The 24,549-nt window shown below is 45.0% G+C and overlaps 3 protein-coding genes across 3 annotated transcripts; 2 read left to right on the top strand and 1 right to left on the bottom strand.

Annotated features, from left to right (window-relative positions):
- Window positions 1–1,137: 1,137 nt before the first annotated feature.
- On the bottom strand, window positions 1,138–2,160 carry LOC136647603 (mas-related G-protein coupled receptor member H-like). Its single transcript, XM_066623230.1, has one exon. It carries the CDS (start codon window positions 2,158–2,160, stop codon window positions 1,138–1,140), a length of 1,023 nt encoding a protein of 340 aa, XP_066479327.1.
- Window positions 2,161–12,505: 10,345 nt separating this feature from the next.
- LOC136647604 (mas-related G-protein coupled receptor member H-like) lies at window positions 12,506–13,351 on the top strand. Its single transcript, XM_066623231.1, has one exon. It carries the CDS (start codon window positions 12,506–12,508, stop codon window positions 13,349–13,351), a length of 846 nt encoding a protein of 281 aa, XP_066479328.1.
- Window positions 13,352–20,899: 7,548 nt separating this feature from the next.
- On the top strand, window positions 20,900–21,814 carry LOC136647605 (mas-related G-protein coupled receptor member H-like). The gene has a single exon (XM_066623232.1). It carries the CDS (start codon window positions 20,900–20,902, stop codon window positions 21,812–21,814), a length of 915 nt encoding a protein of 304 aa, XP_066479329.1.
- Window positions 21,815–24,549: the final 2,735 nt, after the last annotated feature.

Below are 24,549 nucleotides of genomic sequence, written 5' to 3' on the forward strand. Positions count from 1 at the left end.
GTGTCATGCTGTCTACCTATAGGCTTCTCCAATAATGATACATCCAGATGTGACCTAACTTAACCTTCCAGCATACTGGCTCTGCTTTTTTGGAGTCTCCTACCTCTGGAATGACTTCCTGGTTCCAGGATTGCTTCCTTGCTATCAGTTACCCAAACATAATCTGCCCCTTTGATCAGGTCTTTCCTAGGAAGGTTAATCCCTGTGGCTGTTTTCCTGATCCTGCTGTAGAGAATCTTGGCCAGAACTTTCCTTGGCAGGTCCCGGAGCAGGCGGAGTGAGCTGTTCAGCCAGAAGCCCTCTCAGATTCCTGAACTGGGCATTCACTATTTGAAGGAAAGGTGGGATTAAAAAAAAAAAAAGGTAAATGAATGCATGGGCCAGGTGTTGCCTGACAACACTTTTTCTTTATTGCTCTGAGTACATATGAACAGGAGAGCATGGCTGAGGCCCACTGTGCTATCTAAGGAGTATGCACTAGTGCATGGTCCCCTTCTGCAGCTGGGCAGCCCCATGACTACTTCTGACCCTTGATTTGTAGTCAACACTACTGCAAGCAATACAAAGGGTCTTCATCGACCTCCATGATTTATTTTGAGGATGCCAGTTCTTCTGAAGGGACATACACTTCCTTGGACACTTTCTGAAGTGAAGCTTCATGTTTTCCCTACATTTAAATAGAATATATTTAAATGTAGGGAATACGTTCATTTAAATACGTTTATTTAAATACATTTCATTTATTTAATAAGTATTTAATACATATTTAATCAATACTTATTTAATCAACAGATACGTATTTAATCAATAAATACGTTCATTTAAATACGTTCATTTAAATGTAGGAAATACATTTAAATGTAGGGAATCCCTTGACCAAGACAGAACACCTCGATACATTTCTCGTAAGCCCCCATCACTTTAAACTCTGAATCAAAAGCCTAAAAGAATTACATGATACAAACTCAATTGAGAATGCTCCAATGGGGGGGGGTGTCATGGAACATACAGTTCTATGCAGTTATGCAGATACCTGGGTTTGTATTGAGAGTTGCAGGTCTTCTCCATATAAGCCTTGACACAATCCTTGATAGGACTGGGCTGAAAAGAAGTTCATATTAATTCAACTGATTAATTCTAATTGGGAGAGGGACCTATGCAGTTCTGTGCGGTCATGCTGACACTTGTCAACTCTTCTCCACAGACTTCCTCCTCCTGCTTGAAAACTCTCTGTAGGATGAGCTTTACGTTCTCCTTACACAGACCCCCCTTCTTTATCCCAACCAGGAAATAAATCAGTGGGTTAACAAAGCTATTTACAGATGCACATAAATACGCAACACTGATGTCATGAATTGATATACCATAAAAGTCATCATGAGAAGTCAGAGGCAGAAGTGCCACTAGGTTCATGACATTCAATGGGAAGGCAAAGAGGAGGAAAAAGGAGAGAGCCAGTAAGATGGCCATTAAAAGTTTCCCCCGCCGACGCTGTTGTGTTTTAAAGCAGAATCTGATGACCAGAATCAGTGAGGAAATACTGATGAATGGGAGGCAGACCACAGCATCCACTAAAGACACAGTCAATATTATACAGGGTTTCTCAAACATCCCAAAAATATCTAAAGTGCCACCAATTCCATGAACCAGGAAACAAAAGATCCATATGAGGGCACACAATATGGTGGACAAATTTTCCGGCCGGTGGCATCGATACCAAATTGGGAAGAGGACAGACACACACCTGTCAACGCTGATGATGGTCAGGAGGAATTGGCTCATGCTGAACATAAAACAGAAAAGCACAATTCCCACAAGAGTAGGAAGAACAAAGGGCATTATACAATTACTATATAAAACAAGTGAAGCAGTTATAGGAATTAGAGATACGAGGACCCCAAAGTCAGCGACAGCCAAGTTCAGGATGTAGGTGGTGAAGGGATTCCTCTTCATGCAGAAGCCAAGCAACCAGATGACTGTTGCGTTCCCCAGAAGTCCAAATATGCAGGGAACACAGATGAAGGTGGAGATAACCGCCAGTTCTACATCTGTAGCATAACACCATGAACTATTATCGGAATCAAGAGTGCCATTGTCTAACGTATAGTTTTCCTGTTTGGCACTCACAGGAGATGAAGGTGTGACACTGAAATTGGTCATCACGTTTTGGGGGTTCTTGACTCTTCTGCCTGGACAAATTCTTCTGCCAGAAAAAGTGGGGGGAGAGAGAGAGAAAGAAAGAGATTCAATTAGTGCAATACCAGTAAACGAATGGTTGGCAACCTTCAGTCTCGAAAGACTATAGTATAAGCCTACAGCACCCAATATTTCCAGGAGGTCTCCCATCTGAGTACTAACCAGGCCTGACTCTACTTAGCTTCCAAGAGCAGACATGTGCAGGGTAACAGATGGAAGAATACTTTTCAGTCTGGTGGTACTGCAGGCCTCATGCATTGAATGAGTTGGAGCTTCAGACTGAATGAAGCTTCAGACTGAAAGGGGCTATAGCTGTTTCAAACGTTGTGAAATACTGCAGTGGCTTACCTAAGATGTCTGGGACCTGGGGGCACATAAAATTTTTAACACCCCCATATAATGAAAAAAATATTTGATCAATCAATCAGATAATCAAAAGTTTACAAGGATTCATCACCCTCCTTTAGCCAGAAGTCCTATTGAAATGCCCCTTGGAAAACTAAAATTAGAAAATAAAACAGGAACCCCATTTATAGAATGGGCTAACCCCAGGCATACATAATGTACCCCAGGGGTACATTCTTTCAGAGAAAAGATTTAGATTTGCAGCATATGTCCCCTGCCTTGATGTGGCTGTACTTAGGGGCTGCTTCTTTATACAGTGCTGTCGCAGAAGCTTCACACAGTGTAACAAGGGAGATCCCTGCTCGAATGGGCTTCTAAGCCAGGTAGGATCAAGGGAAATGATGGAGGAAGGGTGTTCATGGAGAAGATATTCTTTTGTTTCAGTTAGAAGTTCAGTAGCATGTTCAGTTAACCAGCATTTTTTCCAGACGCAGGCAGGGTTCAGGAGCCTCAGAATTTCTCAGAACACTTCTGAAAGGTACTTGTGGTTTTCGTTACAAAACGAAGGTGCCTTTCTGAGGCCTCCACGAATTCTATTTCTCTCCGGGATGGAGAGCAAAATCCGGTGTCAGGGAAACACCCACTGGGTGGGTGCCAAGGAGATTGGTCAGAGTAGGAGCCCAGGTCTACCCACCCAACAAATGGCCACAGAGGCTATAAACTCAATTTGGAGCCCAGGTCTACCCAAGCCGGTAGACCTGGGCTCTAAGTCCTGCAAATAGCCACAGAGGCCTGAGGGAGGACATGATTGAGACATATAAAATTATGTAGGGGATGGATGAAGTGGATAGAGAGAGATATCCTTTTCTCTGTCACATAACACCAGAACCAGGGGACATCTACTAAAATTGAGTGTTGAGAGAGTTAGGACAGACAAAAGAAAATATTTCTTTACCCAGCATGTTAATTAGTCTGTGGAACTTTGTGCCATAGGAAGTGGTGATGGCATTTTACCTAAATGACTTCAAGAGGGGACTGGACAAATTTCTGGAGGAAAAGTCCATCATGGGTTACGAGTCATGACAGGTATGTGCAAACTCCTGATTTTAGAAGTAGACTACCTCGGAATGCCAGATGCAGGGGAGGGCACCAGGACACAGGTTTTGTCTTGCTGTCTGTTGTGCTCCCTGAAGCATTTGACGGGCAACTGTGAGATACAGGAAGCAGGACTAGATGGGCCTTTGGCCTGATGCAGCAGGGCTCTTCCTATGTTCTGCAACCCAAAGATGCCATGTGCACCTCCCCCCACCTTAGGACTCCTCCCAGACGCTCCTCTGGAGAAATGAAGAGAGAAAGATAAATTTAGCTGATATGCTGCATATGCAGGCATGCAAACCCCCCCCCCCCCCAAAAAAAAACAAAAAAAAACACAGAGCCAGTCTGTGAAAGATTAGGAAAAAAATGTCCACAACAAACACTTTGAGGAGCAGAATGTCAGCTGTCCCTTGAGCTCCTAACATGAGACATTGAAAGACCAGAGTGGGAGAGGTGACTGTAGTGAGGAGTGAGGGCAAGAGATGACCCAGGTGTGTACTAGAATTTACAGGGAGAGGAGAGAGAGGATCCACTTTATTTTATTATCCATAGTCTAATTAAAACATTCCTTCCGAAGCTCAAAATAACTCAGTGTTCCATTCACCACAGCCTCTCATTCTCTCTCTGAGTTCCACAGACTAACTACACATGGGGTAAAGAAATATTTTTATTTGTTCTAATTTTCCAGACACTCAATTTTCGTGGATGTCCCCTGGTTCTGATGTTGTGTGAGAGGGAAAAGAGCATCTCTCCATCCACTCTATCCATCTCCTGCATAATGTTGTATCTTCCATTTTTTCCTGAGTCTTGAACACACAACTCTCTCTCTCTCTCTCTCCCTCACACACACACACACACACACACACACACACACACACACACACACACACACACACATACACATACACATACACATACACACGAGGCTGTGCTTTCCTAAAGTCCTGTGGTCCCCTCCCCCCCCACTACCCCTCATGGGGTCCACCCTCTCCTCACAAGCTGGTCTTGGCTCAGAGGAAAGTTTAAAGAGACACCCCAGCAGTGCTTCTGCGCACATCTCCTTAAGAACACTGAAACAAGGGGGGAAAGTTTTGACTTCTGCTTCCTCGTGCGTTGGGAAGCTTTGTGGCTGGCTGGCTCTTCATCTTGTGGGTGAGAAGGAAGCAAACCTGAACTGGGCAGCTCCTTCCATGGGGTAGCTTCCACAATGGAGGGTGAATGGAGGTGGGGTGGCACAATCTGGAAACTGCTTCCCGAACACCTGGAGTCTGCCACACAAGGTAAGATAAGCTCCCCACACAAACTTATTTCTTGTTGAGAAACATTATAGGGATGTTTTTACCACTGATTTCTGTCACTGCTGGAAACATGTCATTTCCAGTTTGGCTACACACAAATTTTTTTAACAGTGGGGTTTGGGGAACACAACCCTCGCCCATAAGGAGGTTTGGCCTGTAGTGGCAGTGATTAAAAAAGGATGGTTCCTTTGGGAAATCTAAAATGCTTGTCTAAATACATAGCAACTCTGTATTCCTTCCATGATACTTTTCAATATGCGAGTAATGAGACAAGGGACCACCAGTCAGAACAGCACCTGGATGAAAATTTATGGCTGATGTGCGCTCTGTAGGTAAGAAAACTTCAGAATACAGTCAAAAACCTCTTGCCTTATATTCACAGCAACATGGTTATTCCCAACCGTTCTTATGGGCAGTAGTGTAGCTGAAGGGGGTCTCCTTCGTTTTCCTCTTGCCGAGGGCAATGGCTCCGAAGGGGTAGGGGGTGCCTGCAAGGCACAGTTCAGGCACCTGCAAAACATAGCACTGTGACCCCCCCTCCAGCTATGCTACTGTTTATGAGGCAAAGCTGAACTAATCCGTCGTGGAGCATTTGATGCATGAAGACATTACACAATATATACACCATATATAGCCAGCTTTTTGCAATGACCCTTGCGACAACCATTTCCCCTGCAATCAATCTAAACCATTCCTCCTATTGACAGAGGGCTCTCTAACATTGTTGTTGGCATCCTTCAGTCTCGAAAGACTATGGTGTCACGCTCTGAATGGTGGTTCTGGAACAGAGTGTCCTCTCCAGTGCGCAAAGCCTGGGTAAAGTAGGTATGGAGGATAGGCTGTTACCCATGCAGCAAATCCCCCCTCTCCACGTCGCTGAAATGGTCCAATGGAAAGGCAGAAGCTAATACGGTTGGTTCCAGCGGCGTCGCAGGAGCTGCCAGAACGTGACTGTGTTCAGCCATGAACTGCCTCAGGGACTCCGGCTCCGGATTTTGCCTCAAGGTTGACTCCTGAAGCCTTTTCCATAACTAGATGTAGCCACAAGGCAGTGGAGGTTTGGGATCAGAGTTTTCCTTCTCTCAGATGAGCTGCCTTCCCAGGCTGACGAGTCCCATCTACCCGGTGGCTCTAACATATAAAGTCGGATACTGCCATTCCGATCCCTAAGGGAACAAGGGGCTTTCTATCACACACGTGCTCTCTGCCATTGAGAAATTCAAGTTGGGGTTCTCACATACCTGACAGTAAGTTGGAATCAGCAGTGTTCAGAGCTGGTGGGTGGAAGACAGAAGTGGCGCAGTGCTCAGCACTGAAAGACCAGGCAATGGGGAGTCTTTCAGAGTAACTTTTCTTCTCTGTGTAAATATCTGATGTTGTCTACCAAGCTCACTGCAAGACTCACGTGCTGCCTTTCTTAGCTTGCCCGAATCAGGAAGAAAATGTTCTTGTGCTGTCTATCAAGATCGTCATTCGTTTGGAGGCAAACTCCAGACACGGTCTCTGTGCTCAAACAGCCCTCTTGATTATCTGCGATCGTGCTGCAATTCTGTACACATCTACTAGGGAGTTAGTTCCACTGAACTAAATTCAATAGGACTTGCATCTGTGTAGGGATACTGAGGATTGCAACTTCTGCCTGATGCCCCACAGTGCCATTTGAAAAAAGAAAAGAAAAAGTCTGGAACACAAGAACATTATTTAAACTAACAGATGCTGCTGTACAGATGCTGATATAGGTTAGATTGCCTTTTAAATGAATTATTTAATGGGGGTCTTTATTTATCAGTTATTGAACTGAGAATTTTGAAGGCTTGAAATATCTATGTATCTATGTACATCGTAACATTAGGAAAAATAAAAAAAAACTTGACTGATTAAAAATGTGTGCTTGTGAAAAGTGGGTTTCCAATAAGCAAAAACCCCCAACCCATTATCTCTTGCAATGTGAAATACATTTATTGGTGAAAAGCAGAACTCACTATCACTTTTTCCGTGAACAGAAAGCAACAGAAGTATTTGTGAAATCACATTTCTGTGTTATTTGTACACAGAATACAGTGTGTGTGTGTGTGTGAGAGAGAGAGAGAGAGAGAGAGGAGAGAGAGAGAGGTGAGGCAAGTTTAACTGTTGCCTCAAGCTGCACATTACTGAGGCACGTCTGAGGCACAGTTGCATCTTGCCATCCCCCTTCCTTCCGGACCATCTACAGCAATAATTCTCCCCACTGCTGTGCTTTCAGGTCAGGGAAAGTTAGTTGGTTGGTTGCGGGAGAAGCAGCAGGGTGAGAGAGCATCTGCTGAAGCCGCGCACTGCCTTGAAACCTGAAAGTGCAGGACGACCAGTGAATCTGGAAGACCCACATTTCTGGCTCCTCCTCTTGATCCCCCCTACCCCTGGGAACACTTGCCGCTCACCCTCCCCCTGCCCTGAAATGCCTCCTCCCCTCCCCCCCTGCCCTCCCCAGATCCCTGAGGCAGTCATGTTCAGCCTACACAAATTTACCATAAGAACAGCCCCACTGGATCAGGCCATAGGCCCATCTAGTCCAGCTTCCTGTATCTCACAGCGGCCCACCAAATGCCCCAGGGAGTGCACCAGATAACAAGAGACCTCATCCTGGTGCCCTCCCTCGCCTCTGGCATTCTGACATAGCCCATTTCTAAAATCAGGAGGTTGCGCATACACATCATGGCTTGTAACCCATAATGGATTTTTCCATAATGGATTTTTGTCCAATTCCCTTTTAAAGGCGTCCAGGGCAGTCGCTATCACCACATCCTGTGGCAAAGAGTTCCACAGACCAACCACACGCTGAGTAAAGAAATATTTTCTTTTGTCTGTTCTAACTCTCCCAACACTCAATTTTAGTGGATGTCCCCTGGTTCTGGTGTTATGTGAGAGTGTAAAGAGCATCTCCCTATCCACTCTGTCCATCCCCTGCGTAATTTTATATGTCTCAATCATGTCCCCCCTCAGGCGTCTCTTTTCTAGGCTGAAGAGGCCCAAACGCCGTAGCCTTTCCTCGTAAGGAAGGTTCCCCAGCCCCAAGAAGGTGCCCCAGCCCCTCAAGAGGCTCAAGAGGTTTTGGGGTGCTTTGCAAGCAATAGGGTGTTTTGCAAGCCTAAACTTACAAAGCCTTGGGGATTTGCATACGTTCTTTTGGAATGTATGAAATGTTTCAACCCCTTTCAGATTAAGAGAAGAGAAGCTCATACAGGATAAGATTTTTTTTATCAAGTTTGCATTGATACTTGCAAGGATGCTGGGTAGTGGGTTGGCTTCTCTTTTCATACTGATTGCAAACTGTTTTTATTTTTTTTTCAAGAGTGCCTTTTTAGGGCTGAGAGCATTACATGTCCAAAGTCTTCTTCTGAGCTGATGTCTATCTTGGGAGCCAGTACAATACTTCTGATACTGCCAAGATGAAAAAGTGTAACACATGAGTGAGGTCTCCTGGACGTCTAGCAGTGAGCTTGACAGAAAACATCAGGTATTTCCTCAGGATCTGAGAGGGGGTCTGTACCACTCCTGGCTTCTGCTCACCATCTCTGAAGATTGCCGAGTCCTACTTATTCACAGGTACACAGAAAGCTCACCTGGAGGTCTCAGTGTCAGAATTCATTATCTCAGTGGCAGAGAGCAAATGTGTGACAGAAAGTCCCATGTTCAGTTAGACCGATGGGAAGGATATCAGATAATAGGACTGGAAGTGATCCTGCATGACATCTTAGAGAGCCCTGCCAGTCTGAGGAGTCAGTCGTGGACTAGATTGACCAATGCTCTCTCTTCACATAAGGCAGCTTCTTATGTTTGTGTATGTAAGATGAAGTGCTCCAAGCTGATTCAAGAAAACTCCTGCCTCTTAGTTGGATTAACAGTTGCTTTTTTTTCTAATGCAAAGCCAATGCTATTTATTGTTTCATTTATCTTATTTGCAAATATTTTTATTCTCCTTTCCCCCTTTCATACGATGTAGCCAAGGCAGCAAACAACATACAAATTAAAACAGATTTACAGTTTATAGCAGGCTCCTGCTACGTGGACAAAGGGGCACCTTTTAAAGTGTTGTCTTCTAATATTTAACAGGGAGAGAGCAACTGTCCCTCTTTACCCCAGCATGGTACATTTTACAGTGGCTGTTGCCTAGTGCCCTGGGTTACAGCGGGTCAAAATGGCGATTGCTGTATCCTATGGGGCCAGGGAAGCAGACAGATCTCTCAGGGTAAGAGATCCATGTAAGATCCATGTAAGAGATTCATGTAAAATCCATGTAAGGTCCAGGCAGCACCAATGGGCCTCCTTGGATCTATACCCACTATTAAGTGGATGAGTGGATGCAGAGTCATGGAAACCCATTTCAGGTTTCCTAGCCCGAGTGGGGGGTCAAGATATGGTTGCAGAGCCTGCTGCCATCTCTGCCCCCCTTCCTGGGCTGCTCCTCCCTTCCCCCCACCCTCCCCTCACCCAGTTCTGCCCGCTTCCAGCCTTCCCCCCACTCCGAAAAGCCCCGCTGCTGGCCAGTGGCCATTCCTACCTCTGGGAGATCTCGGCAGCGATCTTCGGGAGCTGGGCTCAGTACTGGTGGCACGTCAGTTCTGCTGGCGCAAAAATGCACTTTTTGTAACAGCCTCGGCCAGTGGCCCATAGGATTGAACCCTAAGACGTGTTCTAACCCATGTTCTGTCAGACACATCACTAGGTTTCCACCAGCACTGCTCTTGGTGTTTATTATACTGGTTCATTGCACATGACTCTAGAAAACCAGGGAATCACTTTTGCAGAGAAGGAAAAGCCACTCAGGAGCCAACCTGAGCTGGCCATTTCCTTAAGAACATAAGAACAGCCCCACTGGATCAGGCCATAGGCCCATCTAGTTCAGCTTCCTGTATCTCACAGCGGCCCACCAAATGCCCCAGGGAGCACACCAGACAACAAGAAGACCTGCAAGGCTTCCTGGGAATTGTAGTTAAGAACATAAGAACAGCCCCACTGGCTCAGGCCATAGGCCCATCTAGTCCAGCTTCCTGTATCTCACAGCGGCCCACCAAATGCCCCAGGGAGCACACCAGACAACAAGAAGACCTGCAAGGCTTCCTGGGAATTGTAGTTAAGAACATAAGAACAGCCCCACTGGCTCAGGCCATAGGCCCATCTAGTCCAGCTTCCTGTATCTCACAGCGGCCCACCAAATGCCCCTGGGAGCACACCAGACAACAAGAAGACCTGCAAGGCTTCCTGGGAATTGTAGTTAAGAACATAAGAACAGCCCCACTGGCTCAGGCCATAGGCCCATCTAGTTCAGCTTCCTGTATCTCACAGCGGCCCACCAAATGCCCCAGGGAGCATACCAGATAACAAGAGACCTCATCCTGGTGCCCTCCCTTGCATCTGGCATTCTGACATAGCCCATTTCTAAAATTAGGAGGTTGCGCATACACATCATGGCTTGTACCTCGTAATGGATTTTTCCTCCAGAAACTTGTCCAATCCCCTTTTAAAGGCGTCCAGGCTAGATGCCATCACCACATCCTGTGGCAAGGAGTTCCACAGACCAACCACACACTGAGTAAAGAAATATTTTCTTTTGTCTGTTCTAACTCTCCCAACACTCAATTTTAGTGGATGTCCCCTGGTTCTGGTGTTATGTGAGAGTGTAAAGAGCATCTCCCTATCCACTCTGTCCATCCCAAGCTCAACCAGAGATACAGATGCATTGCCAGCCACTGCAGCAGGAAATTCCTCCAGAGCCATCTGGAAGGTGTCTAGATCCATAAGCCTCCAGGAGTGGAACCTGCCTTTTAGTCCCTCCATGCCTCCAGAGAAAAGGGGTTGCAATCAGACTAAAGCTCAGCAGGAAGTGGTCTGTTCAATGCAAAGGACCGATCTCAATCTCCTCCACACCTACATTATCATCCACCTGTCCAGCAGTAAACACCAAGTTCAACATGTGTCCTGCCTTGTGTACCACAGAAGACATTAACCAAAACAGGCCCATAGTTACTGAGGCAGCTATGAAATCCTGAGCATCTCCTGCATCAGTGGTTTTGCTTTGCACCTTCAGATCCCCTAGAATTAAAAACTGAGAACATTCCAACTATCCAACATCACACCAGAGATCACCTTTGACCAACTCAGGCAGGGAGACTGTGGAGCAGCAGAACAGAATTTCAATCCTCTTTCTCCCATTCGACATTTAGCAAAGGTATTCAAACCCAGTGAACTGGTGCAGAAGGGCACCTCCAGAAGGGGATGAACTCATGATAGATGATCATGACCTACCTCCCTGCCCCTGCAGCCTTCGTTGCTGCATCATTTGGTAATCTGGCAGACAAAACTGGGAGAAACCAAGCCTTCCTGCTTTGTCCAACCAGGTCTCTGTTATATATATAGTTCAGCTCTGTCATCCAGAACCAACTCTTGAATCAGGCTGGTCTTATTATTCACTGATCTGATGCTCAGCAGCAACAGTTTCAGGCTAAAGGGCAGCTGCTAGGAACACGGTGGTCTGAAGTCTGGGGGAAGGATCAGAGGCAAGAATAGTCTGCCTATGTCAAATCCTTCCTCTCCGGGAACAGCTAGTCCAACCTGCATCACCATACTTCCCTTGAACCATCACCCTCAAAATGGGGACACCGGTTCCCCACTCAGAACCCTTCTGTATACAGAAAGTACATATCCCCCAGCATGGACCAACACCAACCAATCCCAAAGCCAGAAAAAGACCCATCCCCCACCCTAGAAGAACAGAAACAATACAAGAATAAGAGCGCTGGTCTCCAATCTGGCCACTGCTGGGAGTTACAATGCTGTACCATTGGGTCACAGACCCTAGACTAAATGCCAAGAGCAAAAATTCCTTTGGCTCAACCCCTTTGGCTTGCACCAGTTGGCTTGGGACTCTGGCTGGTAGCAAAAAAAAATAAAAAATGGAGGGGGTGGGGCATCAAGCTCCCATCAGCCCAGGTGTTCTCGCTTCCTGCTTTACTCCCTACAAACTTCTTGTTGGTCACCCACTCATTCCACATACATCAGCCTTTTGCAATTCAGCTGAAAAGCCCCAAGGGCTTTCCCTTTATTAGAAAAAAGTGCACAGAGTCTTGTTTTCCTGCAGGGCTGCTGGCATCTGTGGACCCACTGAAGCCCTGGTTGGGGGGGGGGGGGTGTTCCACCAAACCCTGACACACTCCAAGTGACTTTAACCATGACTGCTAGTTCCTTTTCCTGACCCAAGGCACATTTCCCAAGAGACTCAAGGATGGAAAGTAGCAGAAGCAACTTGCAGAACTGGCTTTTAAACACAGCCCTGCTTGTGAGCAACAGGACTGTTGCTGTCCCAATCCTGCAGGCAAGAAGTCGATTGAGTTCTCACAAATTCTTGATCGCTGCTTGCTCATTTCTGTAGCACAAATTAAATCCATCTGTCTCTTCTCTCTTGGCTGTGGAGTGCATACAAGAAGAGGACGCAAGAACCCCCAAAACAAAGATTGAGCCTGCTGGCTAGTGTCACCTTCACACCTAATTCCACATGGAGGCAGAACCAGAATATAATCTGAGTTCCATCACTTGACATGCCAAAGAGATTCATAAAAAGAAATATTCAGTGCTTCATTTGTGTTGTGTGCATATTTGGACTTGTGGGGAACGGAGCAGTCATCTGGCTTCTCGGCTTGAGGACTCCCTTCACCACCTACGTCCTGCACTTGGCTGTTGCTGATTATGGGGTCCTTGAATCCTCTGTTTCTGAAGCTGTATTCAACACTATAGAAATTCATCCTTCTGTCATATCACTCGCATTCTGTCTTTATGCTGTGAATGGATCACTTTTTCATGCTGTATACAGCACCAGTCAGTTTCTATTGACAGCCATCAGCATTGACCATTGTGTGTTTGTCCTCTTCCCACTTTGGTATCGATGCCATCAGCCAGAAAAGTTGTCCACTTTCCTGTGTGCCCTGATATGGCTTCTCTCTTTCCTGGTGCAGGGAATTTGCCTTGGTTTCAATTTTATGTGGACTCCTAGATATTACCCCCTAGAATTCTATGCATTTTTGGTGAACTCCGTGGTCTGCCTTCCACTCATCACAGTCTCCACACTGATCCTGTTTGTCAGATTCTGCTTTAAATCACAACAGAACCAGCAGGGGAAGCTTATAACAACCATTTTGCTGACTCTCTTCTTCCTCATCTTTGCCTTCCCACTGAATGTCATATATTTAATTACATTTAATCCTCGGTCTTCTCCTAAGGATCTTTTCAATTTGCAAAGATATGATGTCGCTGAATATGGTTGGCTATGTGCATCTCTAAACAGCTTTGTTAACCCCCTGCTGTATTTCCTCACTAGAAAAAAGAAGAGGGGTCTGTGTAGGGAGAACCTGATCCTCCAGAGCTTTCAGAGAGGAAGAAGCCTGTAGAGAAGAACCAGGAACCAAATTATGAGAAAAACTCCAGCTTTGTTAATTTATCAGGTAGATGCCTTTAGCTTTGGGATTCAGTGTATTGGCTCATATAAGTTTATCTAACATTTCATGACAACAAATATACTATACAGGCATTCGCTGCTTAACAACTGTTCACTTAACGACAGACCGCACATATGACTGTGGTCAAAGCACAATACAGATCCTCTTAATGAGGCAATTGCATCTCCCATAGCCTGCAGCAGAGTGTCTGTTTATACAACAGAGATGTTCTTAATGCAAAGAAGAGGCCATCTATCTCCAGTAGCCTATGCAGCCAGCTAGTGCCTGGCAGGGAGTGTTTTTTTACACAACAAAGACAATAGATTGGACTGAATGTTCACTTAATGACCTAATCGCATAACAGCAGGGATCGGAGAACATATCCCCATCGTTAAGTGGTGCACACCTGTATATACATTTCAGTGCCATTAATGCTGTTTAAAGAAAGGGCTTGACGTTTCCCTTTCTTTAAACAGCGGTAATGCCACTGAAATGTAACATAAGGTGAAAGAGAAGCTGTTATGATGCCAAGGTCTGTATTAATACATAGTTTTACAAGGCAGACACACATTGAACGCCAAGAAAATATCTTGTGGCCCCTGAAGAGAAACAGGCATATTGTGGCCCCATCCATGTTGCAAGATTAGGTTAAAACAGAGGTTCCCAAACTTTCCCACACTGCAACCCACCTTATTCTCTGCAGTGGGTTGCAACACTACGGGTTAGAATGACCTACTGGGAGCCCCTGGAGGTCTCTTTTGGGTGGTGCTGGGCCTGCAATTTATCCATTGGTCTCTGTGGGGTATCAGAAAGTCCTGCAGAAGCAATTTCTGGTCAAACTGAAGTTTACTTCCAAAAACCTTTGCAGAAGGTCTGCTTTGTGAGCAGCCCCCAAACAGGGTGGCTGCCCACCCTGAGTTAACACAGTGGCTTTCTGCCCAAGGTTGCCTAATATTTTCAGCAGTGGATGTTGTTTTCAGCAGATACTGAAGCAGGGTTTTTTTGGTTCAGTTCAGAGAAGAGGAACAGGGAGGAAAAGGGCAAAGCTCCAAAAGAAAAAGACTAGCTGATAATCAGACCTCGGTGCAGCTGGAACAGCGGTTAGCAGCAAATCCGCTTTCCTCCCTAGTGCCTTTTTAGGAGAGAGAGCCTGACATGCTCAGAACCTACCTCCTAACATAACAATTTGACTGCGCAAGAACATTTTCCTTCCGATGCTGGCAAGCTGAAAAAAGGGCAACAATGAGTGAGGTCTCCTGGACGTCTTGCTGCAAGCTTGGAGGACAAACCCAGATATTTCATCAGGATCCCAGAGGGAAACATTGGCTCTACTCAGCCTCCCACTAGTGCCTCTGATGTCTTCTGCTCACCATCTCTGAAGACTGAGGATTCCTACTTACCCACAGGTATGTGGAAACTCCAAATTGAGGTTGGAGAGATGTCACAGTGGTGGAGAGCATGTGTATGATGCCAAACCGCATGTTCAGTTGGACTCCGGTGGCAGAACTGGGAACAGCGGCGTAGCTTGAGGGACTACAATGCACTCAGTTTTGCAGGGTGACTCACTGCAGTGTGCAAGCGGTCCCTCCCCTTCCCTTTTGGAGCTGCGCATCACTGTTTTGCTTTAGCAGCCCGGAATGGCTCCGAAGGGGAGGGGGAGGGACTGCTTGCAAGCTGGGGTGAGGCTCCCTGCAAAACTTAAAGCTTTGCACCCCCTTGAGATATGCCCCTGACTGGGTGTGATCTTGCATGGTGACTGGGAGAGCTCTTGCCCTTCAGAGCAGTTAGTAATGGGGTGTCAAACGCATGTCATACAGAGGGCTGAAAGCATTCATGATGCCTGCTAAGGGCTGGAGGTGATGTCATTACACAGGAAGTGATGTCATTAAACAGGTCAAAACCAGAAAAAAGCACTATTCTTGTGTAGGAACTCATTAGCTGCTAATGACAGGAGAGAAAATACACAAATCTTGATCATATTTCAAGATATGGGAGAGCTCAATTATCATATGGGCCACCCTTTCAGCAGTGTCACCTCAGCATTGCTCAGCAGCTGAGAGCCTGAGGACCAGATAAAAAGCTTCCGAGGGCCGCATCCGGCCCCCGGGCCTTATGTTTGACACCCCTGGGCTAATGGTGTCCCTCAGCATGAGGCAACTTGGGTCAAAATCCTAACCAGCTTTCCAGTACTGACATAGCTGTACCAATATGATGTGTGCTGCATCCTGCAGTTGGGTTGCAGTCACAGAGGCCTTCTCAAAGTAAGGGAATGTTTGTTCCCTTACCTTGGAGCTGCATTGCCCTTATGTTGGTGCTGGAAAGTGGATTAAGGTTGCATCCTTAATGTATTCATGACATGTGTTTAGGTATGTAAGGTAAACCACTGTTCACTGTTCCATCCTAGTTGGATGGACATTTGCTATTAAAGCAAATTAAATATTAATTAAAGCAAAGCAAATATTAGTCCCCCATCCAGTCCACTTGTGTTCCCTATTTGCAGTTCAGTTGAAATGCTGCTACTTGGATGCTTTTTAGACACATGTAACATGGGCACATGAAGGAAATCTATTTCACATGTAGGGATCAATTACAGTGGTCATTGGCACAACTCAGTAGAATGGCACAGAAGGAGGAGCCAGACAAAGTAGGGGTGTAACACTGGGCAACTTTTATTGCAGCAATAATGAATAATCAGTCCTAGACTCTCAAAAAATAGCACCAAGGAGGAAATGACAGAAGGACTCAGTGAGTTGTCAGTTTCAATGAGCATGAAACAAGGACATAGAGGATCAGTGGCCAGCCTTGCCAAAAACCAAGGTTACCTACACAAAGTGACTGGTTTGTGTTCAAAGCACTGCAGGACTTCTGGGATTAGCTGGTGAGTAAGATTTGACCATCCCCTGGGGGCTGGGGACAAGAATAGGCCCTCAGTTTGGCTGTACTTGTCGTAAGAGGCGACTAAACAGCCACCGGGTAGATGGGACTCGTCAGCCTGGGAAGGCAGCTCATCTGAGAGAAGGAAAACTCTGATTCCAAACCTCCACTGCCTTGTGGCTACATTCAGTTATGGAAAAGGCTTCAGGAGTCAACCTTGAGGCAAAATCCGGAGCCTGAGTCCCTGAGGCAGTTCATGGCTGAACACAGTCACGTTCTGGCAACTCCTGCGACGCCGCTGGAACCAACCGTATTTGCCTTTCCATTGGACCATTTCAGCAACATGGAGAGGGGGGATTTGCTGCATGGGTAACAGCCTATCCTCCATACCTACTTTACCCAGGCTTCGCGCACTGGAGAGGACACTCTGTTCCGGAACCACCATTCAGAGCGTGACACCATAGTCTTCCGAGACTGAAGGATGCCAACAAAGATTTGACCAGGTCAGGTAACAGGACCTGGTCAAATGCTAATATGCCCAAACCCTAGTAAAAGAATGCTCTGTTCTCCTATTAATTCAGAAGGGAGAGTTCAAGCACACAATTATCTACCAATTCTTCTGGAACTGGAAGAAAAATTGTGTTTCCCTGCTATCTCTGCCCTTTTAGAATCTTGTGGTTTGCTGTGATTTCTTCCTGCAATTCTGTAATGGCAAGCTTCGTACCTTGTAATTCCTGTTGTAATCAGTCAGTCTCCTGCTTTCGGTTTCCTGCTTCCATATGTTCTGCTATGGTGGTTCTGGAAAAGTTCCATTTTTTTGTGCTTCTAACCCTTCTACAATTAAATCTTTCCTTTTAAATTTATAACATTTCAGTTGCTTCTTGATCACCGTTTCCTAGCTGATTTTCTATGTTTGTTATAGTTGCTTCCCCTTTTACTATCTCAATGTCTTTCTCAAACTACTTTTCAATCCTTTTCCTTTAGATCAGCAGTTCCCAAAGTCCACGGGGAGAGTTAGGGCTATTGTAAGTCCTTGCAGGGGAGAAGTGGCCCCAGTGCTCCTGCAATCACATCGGTGCTGGGAACATTGGGGCTAATTTTAGACTTACCAAGGCCTGCAGATGCCCTCTGGAGCCGTCAGGTGCCCTCTGGCTTGCTCTTGGCAAGCCTCACCACACTTTAGAATTGTTGAAAAAAGCTTACACAACCTACTTCCTGCTTTCGTCATGAAACTGGAAAGGGGTCATGCAAGACATCTTTCAACAATTCTAAGGTGTGGGGAGGCTTGCCAAGGGCCCCACAGGCTTCCCCTACCCACCGGAGGGTATCTACAGACCTTGGTAAGTCTAAAATTCAACCCAATATCCCCAGTGCTGGCATGATTGCAGGAGTGCCTGCACTGCTGTCAAGGTTGCCCGTCCCTTAAGGGTGCAGCCTGCTTCTCAGGCTGGGGTGTTGTGATCCCCCAGTTTGGGAACCTCTGCTTTGTATCCTCTGCTAACCGATCTTTGAGGTGTGTGGTGGTTCCTTCTTGCTCCTCTAGCTTCTCCGCTTGCTCTTCTATCTTTAATTTTAGCTTCTTGGCAAGGCTCTGAAGGCTGGCCGATGCATTCCCCAAGGCATGTACAAAACTATTTTTTCTCCTTTTTTGGCTTAAACTTTGCATTATATTCCTTGCATTGCTGCATTGCAGTCATGAGAATATTATCCCCTCCCTTAAAATAACCTGGTTCCCAAGGGTCCTTTGCTCTCTTCACTAACCATTTCACTACACAGGTCTTCTGCACAAACTACATTCCATGTTTTCTTCTCTTTCCTTCCCCTGTATGACAAAAAAAAACAAAGATGCTTATTTCTTAGGCTACAATCCTACACACTTAGATTGGAGTAAGTTCTATTAAACCAAATAGGTTATGCTACTGAGTAGATCCACAAAGGTCTGTGTTGTTCGTCTCTTTCCATCTTTGTGTACAGCTTACACCCCAATCCTATCCTCAGCCAGCCACATTGAACCCAAAAGGTGGGCATAAGATATTGGTGGCATAGCTACCACCAACATCCTTGCTCCAGGATACCCTTCCAGCAAGGCCAATCCTACCACCCTGAAAGAAAAGAGAAAAGAGGGTGCTCCCCACAATCCTAGGCATACAAAACAGACCCACACAGCAAAAGAGCACACTAAACCAAACTCTCACCAACTACAAATGCCAGAAAGAGTCCAGAAAGTCCCATCACACCCTCTCATGAGGTTAGCATCTCCAAAAACCCTCACTCTCTCTCACTAGAACTTAAAGTGGTTGAAAGGGGGGAGGCCCTCATCTTTGTTCCTTCCTAAAGGAATGACCTAAAGAGAAGATCTCTTTGGCAGTAGTATCACTAGGGGCTGAGGGGGGTGCCTCTGGGGACGGGGTGACACCAGCTGACACCTCTAGGGGCGGGGTGACACCACTAGCGGTCAAGATTGTGAAAATCTATTTTTGAATAATACCATCGTGTTATATATCATTCGAAGCGTAATTTAATGCAGACTGCAATGAAACAAACCACATTGAAATATCTCTGTTCTATCAAACGTTATAGCCAAACAACCAGAAAAGGAAAATACAACCGCCTTATGTAGCGAAAAGTAAATTTATTTAACTCAAAACTGATCAATGCGACTGTCTGCTCCTGGAGCCAATGAAGAGTTATTATGACACAGCAGGGAACCAATGAGGTGTTAGTATGAGTCAGCTCTCATTTCCATGCATCCAAGTAAATAAGAACATAAGAACAGCCCCACTGGATCAGGCCATTGGCCCATCTAGTCCAGCTTCCTGTATCTTACAGCGGCCCACCAAATGCCCCAGGGAGCACAACAGATAACAAGAGACCTCACCCTGGTGCCCTCCCTTGCATCTGGCATTCTGACATAACCCATTTCTAAAATCAGGAGGTTGCACATTCACATCATGGCTTGTAACCGGTAATGGATGTTTCATCCAGAAACTTGTCCAATCCCCTTTTAAAGGCGTCCAGGCTAGACGCCATCACCACATCCTGTGGCAAGGAGTTCCACAGACCAAACACATGCTGAGTAAAGAAATATTTTCTTTTGTCTGTTCTAACTCTACCAACACTCAATTTTAGCAGATGTCCCCTGGTTCTGGTGTTATGTGAGAGTGTAAAGAGCATCTCCCTATCCACTCTGTCCATCCCCTGCATAATTTGGTATGTCTCAATCATGTCCCCCTTCAGGTGCCTCTTTTCTAGGCTAAAGAGGCCCAAACGCCGTAGCCTTTCCTCATAAGGAAGGTGCCCCAGTCCCATAATCATCTTAGTCGCTCTCTTTTGCACCTTTTCCATTTCCACTATATCTTTTTTGAGATGCGGCGACCAGAACTGGACACAATACTCCAGGTGTGGCCTTACCATCGATTTGTACAACAGCATTATAATATTAGCCATTTTGTTCTCAATACCTTTTCTAATGATCCCAATTATAGAAGTGGCCTTCTTCACTGCCGTCACACATTCGGTCGACACTTTCATCGACCTGTCCACCACCACCCCAAGATCTCTCTCCTGATCTGTCACAGACAGCTCAGAACCCATTAGCCTTTATGTGAAGTTTTGATTTTTTGCCCCAATGTGCATGACCTTACACTTACTGACATTGAAGCGCATCTGCCATTTTGCTGCCCATTCTGCCAATCTGGAGAGATCCTTCTGGAGTTCCTTACAATCACTTCTGGTCTTCACCACTTGGAAGAGTTTGGTGTCATCTGCAAACTTAGCCACCTCACTGCTCAACCCTGTCTTCAGGTCATTTATGAAGAGGTTGAAAAGCACCGGTCCCAGGACAGATCCTTGGGGCACACCGCTTTTCACTTCTCTCCATTGTGAAAATTGCCCATTGACACCCACTCTCTGTTTCGTGGCCTTCAACCAGTTCTCAATCCATGAGAGGACCTGTCCTCTAATTCCCTGACTGTGGAGTTTAGAACTCTTATCCAGTAGTGTGTCATCAAGTTGGCTCTGGTTTTTTTGCTTGGTTACAGTTTGTTGGGTGACCTGTGCTTTTTTCATCCCTCCCTGCTTTTCAAGAAAAAAGAAGCCATCAGCCACTCAGTGCGGTGCGCAACTGCTCAAAGAGCATGTAACCCAGAAGCAATTGGAGGTGATGTGATCAAATGTAAAATGTTTGGCTCCCTGGGTGCTACACCACAGCCTCTACATCATGTCCCCTTTTTCCTTCTAGGGACTTGCTTCTCTTTTCTCTCTTTTCCTTACTAATGCCCGATTACGTTTCAGATCTAGTTGCAAGTGAATGCTCATGTTTTTCTCTGTTTAAATGACTATGAGTGAGGAAGTTTAGCAAGGCCCAGTTTTATTTTGATCTGTTATTCTGATCTTTTATTCTGTTAAATCTTCCCAAGAAATCTTTTTTTTCTTTTGCACCTTTCACCCACATCTGCCTTGTCCTGTTCCTGCTGAACTGCACAAAATTGCTCTCCCCCAGTCATCTCCATAGAACAAACTGAATCCACATCTCTCTTTTCTCCTAGCAGGATCATCTATCCAAGAAAAGGAGAAAAGAACTACTGAAGCATGATGACCAATGTCAGTCTTATATCTTTGACACCCATGGATACGGAACACTGGCATTTTACCATGGACAATGGCACTGGGAACAATAATTCATATTGTAAATCTTTAGAAGAAGCTGCCTTCTTTAGTGTCATTTGTGTTGTGTGCATATTTGGAGTTGTGGGGAATGGAATTGTCATCTGGCTTCTCGGTTTCCGCATCAAGAGGACTCCCTTCACCATCTACATCCTGAACTTGGCTGTCGCTGACTTTGGAGTTTTCCTATCCATGCCTATAAGGGACACTTTAGAATGTAATGCATCTTTTGAATTTCCTGTTTTTGTGGCTGAATCGTGTCTCCAATCTGTGTACTGTGCTAGTCTCTTTCTGCTCACTTCCATCAGCATTGACAGGTGTGTGTCGGTCCTCTTCCCACTTTGGTATCGATGCCGCCGCCCAGAAAAGTTGTCCACCATCCTGTGCGCCCTGATTTGGCTCATCTCTTTCCTGGGTAACGGAATTTGCACCGCTCTTCATTTGCTTGAGGTATTTATAAATCATTCCCCAATATTCTACGTGTTTTTGGTGAATGCCATGATCTGTCTTCCACTCATCATGATCTCCACACTGATTCTGGTCATCAGAATCTGCTTTAAACCACAACTGCGCCAGCAGAGGAAGCTTTTAATGGCCATCCTGCTGAGCCTCTTATTCTTTCTCATCCTTGCTTTTCCCTTGAATGTCATTTGCTTAGTTTATTTTGCTAGTCCTGATCCTGATTCTGTTTATTTAACAATTAGCCATCTATTAAAGTATGGTGCTATATGTGTATCTCTAAACAGCTTTGTTAACCCACTGATTTATTTCTTCATTGGGAGAAGGAAGAGGGGGTTACGTAGGAAGAACCTGAAGCTCATCCTCCAGAGAGTTTTCAGTGAGAAGGAAATCTGTGCAGAAAAATTGGAACCCTGAAGCAAAAAACAAATATGATGTCTTCATATGAGACAAGGCCATGAAAGAAAGCCACTTATGCTCACAAACCAAATGTTTACAAGCTTAATAGTGCTTAGCATGTTTAAAAACAAAACAAATTATTAGTTTATATGTTTAAGAAATAGGGAAAAAATGTTCATATGCTTAGCATGCTCACAAACAAATCAGCGCCTAATAGTGCAGACTTATAGGGAGATGCTCACATGTTTGAATTCAGAACCAAAAAGCATTTCTCTGGTCTCAGTCTGATGTAGAAAGTGCAAGCTAAACAGCAGACTGGGAGTTTTACTTAAAAAACAAAGGAATGTCACTTTGGCAGCCTTCCAAGCAGATAACGACAAGGGAGTTTGGGAGTGACACACTCCCTTCTGCTTCCTTCTGTGAAGACAAGGTTGCTGGAGAGCACCCAAGTCATCTGAGCTCAAACTGCTTGTAAACAGAGAACAATGAGCGGATACCCTATGGCAGGAAAAAAGGGATTTTTAAAACATTATTGTATTAGTTCCCTTTTTAACTAAATTACAGTCAGTTGGCAACCTTCAGTCTCGAAAGACTATGGTATCGTGCTCTGAAAGGTGGTTCTGGACCACCTTTACAGTGGTCATTACAGTCATTGTATGCATACAATCATGTATGCATATATTGAAGACTGAGAGGAGCTAATATAGCAAAGTTTCATGTCAAAGAGAGTATGATGCCTGCTTGCTTTTAATGCTTAATGGTCAGTGTCTTTAAAGGTGTAAATTAACATATATTATATATAGTGGCTTTAAAATGAGTTTTAGCTGTTAGAATGTTTTGATTAAAGCATAAATTCACAGAATAGTAGAAGCCATTAAATTAAAAGCCACAAATGTGATTCAGAATGCAGCCTTAGCAGAAAAGCTATTCCCAGCCAAAAATCAAAAGGGTCTGACAGGGAGACTCTGGAATGTGGTATAAAGTTACTCCTCAAAGCTAAGACTCTTGTCTTGGGCAAAAGCATTCCTAAACCTATATCTCCTCTGTAGACTCAAAGTCCTGTTTGATACTTTTAATGTGAACAAAGGAGTAAGCATCCCAGAGACTTTTTAGCAGCAGCACACAAAGCAAGAAAAAGTAACTTCTCAAAATAGACTTTGGCAACATTAAAGCTAGGGCAATGCTATCTATTGGTACCAAAATGCAGGGAAAACAGAATATGAGGCTGAGAAGACACACAACTTGCAACATATTAGTAAGAGACTTGAAACATTTAATGGGGAAAGTCTTAGCATGTGCAACTTTTTATCTTGTTTGGCAGATAGAAATACAATTTTCTAATACAAACACCTGCAGAGACAGCTAGGCAGGAACAAGATAATAAAGTTGTCTATGGGGAAGTCCCCTGATCAGCAAAACATCATGAATAATAATAAATAATAATAAACTTTATTTATATCCCGCCCTTCTCCCTAAAGGGACCCAGGGCGGCTAACAACATATAAAAAACACATTTAAAAACACATTTAAAAAGTAGGAGATAAAAACATTAAAAACACAATTAACAGCGACCTTAAAAAACAGTAGTCAGATTAAAAGACAGACTAAAAAGAGTACAAAAGAGCAAGTTACAGAGGAATCAGGCCTGTAAAAACTACAAAATGTGTAAAAAATGTTAAAAGGCCAAAGAATCAGAAGGCTTGTGTGAACAGCAGTGTCTTCAGGCCTCGCCGGAAACTCTCAAGAGAGGGAGCCATTCTCAAGTCAAGGGGAAGGGAGTTCCATAATGTTGGTGCCACTACTGAAAAGGCCCTCTTTCTTGCAGCCGCCCCCCGGACCTCCTTGGGTGGCGGCACTTGTAGAAAGGCCTTCTCTGATGACCCGAGAGGGCAAGCCGGATTGTACGGGAGTAGGCGGTCTCTAAGATATCCTGGCCCAGAGCATGAACAGCCTCTGTCTGAGCTAAAAGCTGACAGAAGGGGCTGGATCTAGCCAAATTGAATGAGAAAGGTCTCTTAAAATCCTTTTTACAGTAAGAGGTTGGTTTTCCTGTACTAAATAAGTATATTTACACCACTATACATCACTAAACATCCCTTAGGGTACACGTATGGGACCACAACTTGTAGTGATTATGTAGAAGCTAGAAGCACATTTTGGCTTTAGGGAACATGGCAACAGGCAGGCAAACCTATCCCCTCACTCAGGCAAACCTGAGTGAGCGGGTTCCTAAGTTGAAGTCTGGGAACAAGCTGAGATAGCATTTTAGAGAAGCGCTTATTGTTCATAGCTAGGAATGTATTGTCAAGGCACCGTTATCAAGAAACCGGGAGTAAACTTGTAGATTGTTTCAAAAGAGAATAAAAGCAGCTGGGAAGCTTGTAAAAACAGCTTCCCTTGCTGCATTGAATCTTTATGCTGCTTCTCGTCTCTTCATTGCTTCTCTGACTTCTCACTGCTTCTGCTCCTGCACTACATCAAGCAGCAAGACCCTGAGTCTTGTGTGCTTCCCACGTCATTGCTACAACAACTAGTGAGGACTTAATTTAAACAATGTTGGCACAAAGTTCCATAGTGTCTGGTACAAAGAATGTTAGAGATAACACTGGTGGCTCTGCCAAGGTCAAACAAGAGAAATGTGCCAAAAGATAAACACAAGACATACCAAAAAAGCCAGTTCTGTAATAAATGAGTAAACAGTGCCACCTAGTGGTTGTTGGAATCTTTACGTTGTATATGTCTCAATGTACATT

The sequence above is a fragment of the Tiliqua scincoides genome, chromosome 4 (genome assembly GCF_035046505.1).
Source record: "Tiliqua scincoides isolate rTilSci1 chromosome 4, rTilSci1.hap2, whole genome shotgun sequence".
NCBI classification, from domain to species: Eukaryota; Metazoa; Chordata; class Lepidosauria; order Squamata; family Scincidae; genus Tiliqua; species Tiliqua scincoides.